This window comes from Astatotilapia calliptera, chromosome 10, assembly GCF_900246225.1.
Source record: "Astatotilapia calliptera chromosome 10, fAstCal1.2, whole genome shotgun sequence".
NCBI classification, from domain to species: domain Eukaryota; kingdom Metazoa; phylum Chordata; class Actinopteri; order Cichliformes; family Cichlidae; genus Astatotilapia; species Astatotilapia calliptera.
Window position 1 is genome coordinate 11,766,069 of NC_039311.1, and position 10,872 is coordinate 11,776,940.

The following is a 10,872-nucleotide window of genomic DNA, read 5'->3' on the forward strand; positions in this document are numbered from 1 at the left end:
GGTGTCCAACAGATGGAGCTGCAGCAAGGATACACCACCATTAGTAGCTGTGTTTGACATAAATGTGTACTGGTGTGCCTGCAGGATTTGTGCTGCAGTATTCTGTGGACAACACAGAGGAATGGAGAGATGTGTTCATCAGCTCCAGCGAGCGTTCCTTCAGGTTGGACAATCTCCGCTGTGGAACTTGGTACAAGGTCAAGTTGGCTGCCAAGAACAGTGTGGGCTCAGGACGTATCAGTGAGATCATTGAGGCAAAGACGCATGGAAGAGGTGAGGGGTCTAGAGAAAAGTGTTGAAGCTGGAATTAAGTCGAAATAAATCTTCTCTTTCTTTACTGTCTGTTCTTGTAGCAGCAGTTACAACTTTCTTCTCAAACATGAAGCCATCAATGCATCACAGATAAATACATCTTAAATTGCTAATTTATGATTATCTTTCTAACCTAGTGTCTTTTCCTTTTCCAGAACCGGTGTTCAACAAGGACCAGCCACTGCTAACGCACATCAACTCCACTCATGCAGGCCTCAACCTTCAGGGTTGGACCAGCGGGGGCTGCCCTATCACTGACCTGATGCTGGACTTTAGGCCCAAAGGTACTTGGGCCTGGCAGAGCCTCAAGGCCAATTCCACAAATCAGCTTTTCCTCAGTGAGCTGCGAGAGGCCACCTGGTACGAGCTCAAAATGAAGGCCTGCAACAGTGCTGGGTGTGGCAACCAGACCTCCCAGTTTGCCACAACTGACTACGATGGGAGTAAGTCTTTCCTAGTTTTTTAGGTCTTGGTGTATCTTTTTCCTCTCATTCATGTTTCTGTTACTGACTCTTGTAAATTTTATCAAATTTTTCTTCTCCTTCTACTCTCATTAGGTACAATCCCTCCCATTAAATCAGCTCGTGGAGAGGGGGACGATGTGAAGAAACTGTTCTCTATCGGCTCTCCTGTCATTCTGGTTACCCTTGGCGTTGCTTTGCTCTTCATTATACGAAAGAAACGCAAGGAGAAGAGGCTCAAACGACTTAGAGGTGGGAAGTAAACTATTTAATATACTAACACAAGTGACAAGCTGAAAAAATATGTCTTAATTATATAATTATACCGTCTTCTCGCAGATGCTAAGAGCCTTGCAGAGATGCTTATCAGGTAAGAGACAGCTTTATTTGTTATGTGTACTGTATAGAATAGCTGTATTTTGCATAAATAAATCACTTACAAGCAATTTCAGGCTTAATATATATGTTTTTGTTTTTTTGTCTCTGTGTAGCAAGAACAATCGAAGCATAGACACTCCAGTGAAGGGTCCTCCTCAAGGACCAAGGCTCCATATTGACATCCCACGTGTCCAGCTCCTCATTGAAGACAAGGAAGGCATCAAACAGATAGGCATGTGACCACACATTGACAGCAACACAGCTGCCATTCATAGAGGGGTTTTTAGAAGCCTCTAAAAGATCTTAGTAACTCGTTTATTTCCTTGCTTGCAACAGGAGAGGACAAGGCAGCAGTGCCGGTGACAGACACAGAGTTCAGCCAGTCAGTGAATCCACAGAACTTCTGTACAGGCGTTTCTCTGCATCACCAAGCCCTTATCCAGAATTCAGGCCCTTTGATTGACATGTCAGACATTCGGCCTGGCACAAGTGAGTTTGTTTTAGGTTCATATTTGTTCTGCTTGTCACAGCTTTCAGTGAAATAGTTTGAGGCTTTAAATATGAGCAACAGATTTGATCTTTTATTGAAGTACATCTCCAATACATTTGAGAAAATATAGACTTATTGACAGCTAATACATGGATACCAAGCATCTTTGATCCTTAGATGTTCTCTGATCCCTGTGACCTCTCTCTTCTCAGACCCAGTGTCACGAAAGAGCATAAAATCAGCCCACAGCTCTAGAAACAGATACTCCAGCCAGTGGACGCTTAGCCGCCCAAGTCAAAGTCAGTCAACAGCCTCTGCACGAACTCTGACGTCTGACTGGCGGACGATGGGCTCTCATGGCATCACAGCCACCGAGAGTGACAGCTACAGTGCCAGCCTCTCACAGGACACAGGTGGGTTAAAATTAAGAAAACTTACTCTCTTGTAACTGAGTAGCTAAGTAAATGGTTGAAAAAAACTACACTTCTTTTCTTTCAGATAAGGGAAGGAACAGCATGGTGTCCACAGAGAGCGCGTCCTCCACCTACGAGGAGCTGGCTAGGGCGTATGAGCACGCCAAGCTGGAGGAGCATCTACAACACGCCAAGTTTACAATCACAGAATGTTTTATCTCTGATAGCTCGTCTGATCAAATGACGACAGGTACCAATGACCCAGCAGACAGCATGACCTCCCTCAGTACACCCTCTGAACCAGGCATCTGCCGCTTCACTGCCTCACCACCCAAACCGCAGGACTACGACCGCGGTAAAAATGTGGCTGTGCCCATTCCCCACCGTGCTAACAAAAGTAAGTATCAGAGCTGAGACCCATGTGGGGACGCTGTTCTTTTGATTTGTTGTTTGTACTTGTTTTACATTCAGTGCACATGTAGAATTACACATAATTACAGTTAGGACACCCATATGTATGTATTGCATGCCCACAATTAAAGACACACAAGGATGAGAGTAACAAAAAGCCACTGGTTGCTAAAACAACAACTAGATTTTTGTCCCAAGCCATTTTGAAATCTACTTCCACATCAGTTCCTCATTTTCATACTATACAGTGGCTTGCAAAAATATTCGGCCCCCTTGATCTTTTCCACATTTTGTCACATTACAGCCACAAACATGAATCAATTTTATTGGAATTTCACGTGAAAGATCAATACAAAGTGGTGTACACGTGAGAAGTGGAACAAAAATCATACATGATTCCAAACATTTTTTACAAATAAATAACTGAAAAGTGGGGTGTGTGTAATTTTTCAGCCCCCTGAGTCAATACTTTGTAGAACCACCTTTTGCTGCAATTCCAGCTGCCAGTCTTTTAGGGTATGTCTCTAACAGCTTTGCACACCTAGAGACTGAAATTCTTGCCCATTCTTCTTTGCAAAACAGCTCCAGCTCAGTCAGATTAGATGGACAGCGTTTGTGAACAGCAGTTTTCAGATCTTGCCACAGATTCTCGATTGGATTTAGATCTGGACTTTGACTGGGCCAGTCTAACACATGGATATGTTTTGTGTTAAACTATTCCATTGTTGCCCTGGCTTTATGTTTAGGGTTGTTGTCCTGCTGGAAGGTGAACCTCCGCCCCAGTCTCAAGTCTTTTGCAGACTCCAAGAGGTTTTCTTCCAAGACTGCCCTGTATTTGGCTCCATCCATCTTCCCATCAACTCTGACCAGCTTCCCTGTCCCTGCTGAAGAGAAGCACCCCCAGAGCATGATGCTGCCACCACCATATTTGACAGTGGGGATGGTGTGTTCAGAGTGATGTGCAGTGTTAGTTTTCTGCCACACATAACATTTTGCATTTTGGCCAAAAAGTTCCATTTTGGTCTCATCTGACCAGAGCACCTTCTTCCACATGTTTGCTGTGTCCCCCACATGGCTTGTGGCAAACTGCAAATGGGACTTCTTCTGGTTTTCTGTTAACAATGGCTTTCTTCTTGCCACGCTTCCATAAAGGCCAACTCTGTGCAGTGCACGACTAATAGTTGTCCTATGGACAGATTCCCCCACCTGAGCTGTAGATCTCTGCAGCTCATCCAGAGTCACCATGGGCCTCTTGGCTGCATTTCTGATCAGCGCTCTCCTTGTTCGGCCTGTGAGTTTAGGTGGACGGCCTTGTCTTGGTAGGTTTACAGTTGTGCCATACTCCTTCCATTTCTGAATGATGGCTTGAACAGTGCTCTGTGGGATGTTCAAGGCTTGGGAAATCTTTTTGTAGCCTAAGCCTGCTTTAAATTTCTCAATAACTTTCTCCCTGACCTGTTTGGGGTGTTCTTTGGACTTCATGGTGTTGTTGCTCCCAATATTCTCTTAGACAACCTCTGAGGCCGTCACAGAGCAGCTGTATTTGTACTAGAGATGGACCGATCCGATATTACGTATCAGTATCGGTCCGATACTGACGTTAATTACTGGATCGGATATCGGAGGGAAATAAAAAATGTAATCCGATCCATTAAATATCAGAAAAGAACCTCACAAAACTTGCTACATGGCCTAACTCGGCTCATAACCTTAGCACGTTGCAGCAGTATGTGTCACGTGATAGAGCGGCTGTGTGTATTTGTAGCCTTGTTAGCAATCCCGCATTTCATCTCCGAGGAAGTGATCCCAGAGAGAAGTAAAGCAAGTGTGTAAGTTCATCTCTGAATGTTTGTAAAGCATTCCCGCGTTAAGCTTAACAACTGATATATGGAGCCACTGCCTCTTCTCTCTCTCTCCCTCTCCTGCTGCTACTTCAGTCGTGAAACTGATCAATGATCAGCTGATCGGCTTTTCTGTTGCGAGTCCGTCTCTCTTCTTTGTTTTTGGCCCACTTCATGCCAGAAAGAGGAAACCAGCGGCTGAACAACAGCAGCACGTTTAAGCTTGATAAGCTGTTGTTAGAATTTATTTAACATTACTTTCTACACCAGGATCTTTTTCTACGTAGCTGACGGCTGGTAACTGTGCAGGGGCGGGTCTAGCAAAGTTTAGCCAGGGGGGCCGATAGGGCATTAACAGGGAAAAGGGGGCACAAAGACATACTTTTCTTTCTTATTCTCATTTAATATGTCTAGCTTTTAATACATAATTATCTGAATCTTACACCCAAAGTTTTAATCTGATGTAAAATGTATAGAAGTCCATTACTGTATATAGTAACTGTTAAGTCTAATATACCCTAGTAAGCTATACTACTTTTTCCTTTGGGAAGGGATGATCTGTGCAGTCTGCAGTTCTGTTGAAGAAAGATGTTGAATCTATTTAATTATTCTTCAAAATTAATTGATTTCTGTGCATTTTTTTCACACTGCATCAAATTAAAGTTGATTACGTCGATTAAGCATCATGAGGTGGAGGGTGGTTCCCTATTTTTTGTTTGGTTTTTTTTGCTGGGAGTTTTAGAGCCCTATTGGTTAGGTTGCTTACTCTTTAAAATACCAGAATAGGGAGGCTGGTGCAGGTTTAAGTTTATTAGATTGATCAGTTTTGCTGAACTATGAAATATTTTGGGTGCAGTGTATTTTTTGCATACAGGTATAACAAAATAGCTTTAGTGTTTTGTTTTGTTTTTTAACTTGAGTATGAACTTATACAAAAAGCAGCAAGATATTAAAAAATACGTTTTATTGATTAAAAACACACTATATCGGATTCATATCGGTATCGACAGATATCCAAATTTATGATATCGGTATCGAACATAAAAAAGTGGTATCGTGCCATCTCTAATTTGTACTGACATTAGATTACACACAGGTGCACTGTATTCAGTCATTAGCACTCATCAGGCAATGTCTATGGGCAACTGACTGCACTCAGACCAAAGGGTGCTGAATAATTACGCACACCCCACTTTGCAGTTATTTATTTGTAAAAAATGTTTGGAATCATGTATGATTTTCATTCCACTTCTCACGTGTGCACCACTTTGTATTGGTCTTTCACATGGAGTTCCAATAAAATTGATTCATGTTTGTGGCTGTAATGTGACAAAATGTGGAAAGTTGTGGGGGCCAAATACTTTTGCAAGCCACTGTATCTGACTTTCATATCACTGATGCCTGCTCTGTTCTGTACTTTTGCCATTTGCCTTTCATTAGACACAATGAAGGGCAAAGAGGTGTGATCAGGTCAGAATATTCAGATTGGAAATATTGTAATGGGAATAAAAGGTCTCTGTGTAAAGTTGGCATTTGTATAAACAAAGAAAGGTTTTTATTACACAATGAAGATAAATGTGCAGGCCAATGAATTATTGCTACTCTGGATGATTCAAGGATGAATCAAAAAATATTTAATAGCACTAATAATTGCATGCACGTAACAGACTTGTGATACACAAGCAAAATATCCAACTTGTGTCCGTTATAGGAAGTGGTTATTACTCATATGAATGAATTGTATGGTTTTGTCCTGACTCTTCTGTGGCTTTTTTAGGTGAATTCTGTAACCTACCCCTTTACATGAAGACAGACCCATTTTTCCGCAAGCAAGGGGAGCTGCATGACCCATGCCCAGCAGTGCCGCCGCGAGAAGCGTCGATCCGCAGCTTGACGCAGCGGGCGTATCACACCCAGGGCCGTCACAAGACTCTAGACCCTGCGAAGCAGCAGGCCCAGACACTGGGCCACTCTGGGCTGGGCAGCTTGGGTGCGAGCTCTGGCACTGCCACCTTGCCTCAAAGGACTCTCACCATGCCCAGCTCCAATAATGCAGCAACAGCTTCCACTTCCAGCACGAGCAGCAACCCCACCAACAGTAACAAGGTGGGGGGCTCCAGAGACTCGCTCCTAGAGAGCAGCTCCTCTGCACTGGGGAGGTTGCAGAAACAGAGTGTGGGGGCCTACTCCAAGTCATACACGCTGGTGTAGTCCATTCTTCTGCACAGACTGCTGTCCCACTCCTCAGCCAGCCCCACTCTGGCGCTCTGCGATCTGGGTCTGAATGGGCATGCAACCATTTTTTCTTCAAACCCAATTAATGGTGAACTGCCCAGCATCCTGTCTGATTTACCTTGGGAAAGATGTTCTCCCAGACAGAGACCCAGCTAACCCTACTTTTCATGTTCATGTGGGACTCTTATAAAAGAACTACTAACTCCAACTAACAGTTCCAGCCGGCTGGTGCTCAGCTCCACTCAGCTCCCGCAGGAGCTGCACAGCGAAAAACCAGGAAGCGATTCTGTGGTCATTTTGAAATACTGACTGTAACCGAGGAGCTAAAACCTCTGTGTTTATGAATATGAAGACTACCATAGCCAGTATGAAGCTGTGTGGCCATCCTGTCTCATACACACACACACACACACACACACACACACACACACACACACACACACACACACTGTCCTCCATAGTTTGAGTATTATTGTCAATTTGCAAGCCTTCCGATTAAGTTCCCTCTTCTTACTGTATCTTTCACCCTCTTTGTGTCTCTTAAAGCCCCATAATGCTATTGGCAGATTCTATAATGTTGATTCCCAAAAGTAATGATTCAGGTTCCCTTCCAAGAAGATTTTAGTCACATTAGCATCCTCCACACATCACTCTGCAGCTGAACATTGTCTAACTTAAACAAATCATGACAACCCAAATGAACCAGCTATAATTTCTCACATTACAAATACAGAATATTTGGTATTATAAAGAATTTACATATATATTTCTATGTAGGTATATTATTGACATTTAAGTGAAATTATGACAAAGTATAAATTTTACATACTACAATAGTGTAGTATTATATACAGCAATTTAATGTTAATGTCAAATTTTAAGAACGAGACAATCGCTCAATCATGAAATTTTAAAAAGAGGAATTAAAAAAAATGAAGGTTCGACTAAAGAGAGAAAATGTTTAGTATATATACAGGATGTTTTGTATGTTACTGTATGTAGGGTGACTAGAAGAAGGGTGTTTTGCTTACGTTTGGACAGAGAGGGATGCTTTCCTATCCGCACGGTGTCATGGGAGAAGTGAGACAGTGCAGCAGAACACGACATCCTTGGATCGCAATGCCTCCTTGGTTGTTTGGTGAAAACAATCATGACACAAGGCCTTCCAGGATTTCTGTAATAATATAAGTCTACCCATGAGGATATAGGCTCCTTGACTTTTTATTAAGCGTGTCAGTAGCCTGAGTGGCTGGTAAATACAATAACATTCAGAAACCAAATCAGTGTCTCAGAGGATCCCCGAGTAAGTTTTATGCTGGGAGAAGGTTTGCTGCAAAGTGGTCACAGACTTTTAGTTATTATAGAGTATTAAGGCTTCTATTTGTGGCACGGGCGGCAGAGATTGACAGTCACGGATAGAGCATCCTGCCAACTTCTCCGTCAGCCGTGCCACACAGCTAGGCTTTGCTCTTCGTAGATTAAAAAGACAGCTAGCTGAAGGAGTCCCAGTCATGATGTGAATGAAGTAAGATAATTTAATGTCGAGAGATGTTATATGTCAGGGAGTTCAGTTTTGAAAATTATATGATCGATATCATTGTTGTTGTCCAGTTTTAAGTACTGTAAACGCCACACTTTCTTCATCTCGATGCCCCTCCATTTTTTTGCGCTAACGTGCATTCACACAAGAAAATAATGGATCGATTGTTTTAAGCATTTACAAAGCAGCGGTTTTGTGGTTTTATATTTATTCATCCATTTGCTTTGTTTGCTTGTTTGTTTGTTTAGGGGGAGGGGAATCTGTTCTTCAGTTGATTTTCACGTTTTGATTTTCCGTTCAACTTGTTTGGTCTAAATTTTTTGGTACCAGAGGCCAAACGGTACAAAGCTATGTGGCCTGTGGCTAAAACTAGTTCAGCCAAGTGAAAATCAGGGACTCATAGCTCTTTTGGTCACACAAACTACTGTTGTATTGTGTATATACTGGACAGGAGTCTGTCTGTAAACCTGAATCGTTCAGGCTCCTGTCATTTAAACCCCATTCAGATAAATTTAAGTAAAAAAAAATTCAACACCCTATTCATACAAGATCCATCATCTCTACCTTTGTCAGTGTTGTTTATAGATTAAGTCTTGTACATATACACAGTTTTGTATGAAGAGCTATTTTTTCGTCAGAATAAATCAGGGGACACATCAGGGTTGAATGCCCCAGTTTCAAAATTGAAATAGTATTAAGAAAAAAGTATTTTACTTCTGAAATGGGCAAAAAAACAACAACATTTTTTCTTTCCCTTTACGTTTTTTGATACTAATTTGTTGAATTTTTATTCTTTTTTTAAAGTCTTTTGATGTTGTCATTTGTCCTTTTTCCTTTTTTTTAATTAGCATTATTTTATATTTTGTTCATCCTCAAATTAAGTCATTGCATGCTTGCTAAAAGGGAAAAATTGAAGGGAAAAAGTGTATGAAAATCCAAACTTAAAAAAAAAATGTTGAGGGTATCCCAAACATTTGTTTGAGTTGCTTGTTACAGCAATTGCTTGTGTTCAAAGGTACATTTTCTATGAAAAGAAAGCAAAAACTAAAAAGATCATTTAACACCTTGTGCAATAAAGCTATCTTTCATATGTCACGGCTTCTGTCATTATCTAGAGGTCTGTTTGTATGTCTTGTGAAAATGTCTGGACCTACACACGCATGGAGTTTACAGCCAAACCAGTGTTCATGAACATATATATATATATATATATAAATATATACATATAGTAAATGAGCTGCCACGTGAATGAAAAAGTCTTGAAAAGTTACATAATTGTGGTAATCCGTGGCAGACTGACATCATACAACATTTTAAGAGGCTACGTTTGATGGTTGACCTTCTGTTTTGTCATATGTATGCTGTTATTATGGTGGATGCTCTCTAAAGGTCATCTTCCATGGATTTCCATAAGCCAAAAACTCTTGGAAATCAAAAAAATGTTTGAAAGATTCTCTACAAGACAGATTTTTCTACACTTGGCTCCTTATGATGCCTAATATCCTCGATAAGGTCATCATAGGTACACGGTTGTGGCGCTAAGCACAAGAGCCCATCCTGATCAAACCCTTCTTAGACAGCTGGCCTAAAAGAGGGGAAAGGGGCTAACACAGATTTAGGCAGACAATGAACTGAGGGAATGGACCTAGACTCAGAATATGACAAACAAGGATTATTTTGAACTGTGCAAAGCCTCTCTAGTGAAGTCCATGAACAGAAATAAGTAGATGTTTTATGCTTTCATATTGTTTACACTAAACTCTGACCCTACCAAATGCTGCAGTAGAAATCAAGACCTATCAAACCAGACAACGTTTTACATTGTCCAGTTTTCAGCCCGTGCAAACTGAAGCCTCCATTTCCTGTTCTTAGACAGAGGTGGCACCTGTGCGGCCTTCTGCTGCCGTAGCACATCTGCTTAAAGCTTTGATGTGTTGTGTGTTCAGAGATGCTCTTCTGCATAACGTGGTTGCAAAGAGTTACTGTTGCCTTCCTGTCAGCTCAAAGCAGGCTATTCTCCTCTGATCTCTGTTATCAGACCATTCTCTGTAAACTACAGATCCCCATTCTGATGTTCATTCTGAATTTCAGCAGGCCTTTCTTTATGCATTTATATATATGCTCAAATCCATCAAGAATCCATTCTCAATCATGTGATTGGCTGATTAGATATATGCGCTAATGACCATCTGCTTGTATTTCCATTGGATCTGCATACTGGAAAGAGAAAGACTGAAAAAGAATTGACTTGTCCAAAATACTGAACTCTACACCTTCTTTCAGCTCAGGATTCCTTAGTTTTATTTGAATAGTGGAGCCATGATAGGTAATAATATTATTATGACATCATGTGGTTTATTTTCTGACACTTCAAGAAGTTCTTAAGCCACAGAAGTGATCGTGTTTTCACAAGCCCACCGTAATAAGTAAATCCAATAGAAATGTACAGCAGTACATAAGGACAGACACACAGAGACACACGCTTGTAAAGATTCGCCAGAAAACTGTACAATATGGACGAGATGTAATGAAACACCCACCCAGTGTCAGATCTACGGCCACAAGAGGGCGACATAACGCTATAATGTTTGACCCTTCCCCACAGAGGTTAACAGATACTGTGACGACAGTACTCGCCCAAAAGCGTGCAGTCACTCATGACGGATACACTGTGAATAATTGATGCTTTTCAGAGTCACAAGCACCATGTGTGCTTCACTAATAGCTCCTACTACTACTGTAAAGGTATTTCTGCATGCATGCTGTGGAGAATAACCTTATCATGATGATG

General features: G+C 41.5%; 1 protein-coding gene across 4 annotated transcripts in view; it reads left to right on the forward strand.

Annotated features, from left to right (window-relative positions):
* Positions 1 to 8,826, forward strand: part of LOC113030275 (Down syndrome cell adhesion molecule-like protein 1 homolog) — a 59,750-nt gene extending 50,924 nt beyond the window's left edge. For all 4 annotated transcript variants that reach the window (XM_026181540.1, XM_026181542.1, XM_026181541.1 and 1 more), the window contains exons 25-33: positions 85 to 273; positions 468 to 755; positions 870 to 1,025; positions 1,113 to 1,143; positions 1,265 to 1,383; positions 1,488 to 1,640; positions 1,854 to 2,054; positions 2,140 to 2,451; positions 6,084 to 8,826. In XM_026181540.1, the coding sequence (XP_026037325.1) occupies positions 85 to 273; positions 468 to 755; positions 870 to 1,025; positions 1,113 to 1,143; positions 1,265 to 1,383; positions 1,488 to 1,640; positions 1,854 to 2,054; positions 2,140 to 2,451; positions 6,084 to 6,517 (1,883 nt within the window). In that variant the 3' untranslated portion in view covers positions 6,518 to 8,826. The remainder of the gene's footprint in view (positions 1 to 84; positions 274 to 467; positions 756 to 869; positions 1,026 to 1,112; positions 1,144 to 1,264; positions 1,384 to 1,487; positions 1,641 to 1,853; positions 2,055 to 2,139; positions 2,452 to 6,083) is intronic.
* The last annotated feature ends 2,046 nt before the right edge of the window (positions 8,827 to 10,872 follow it).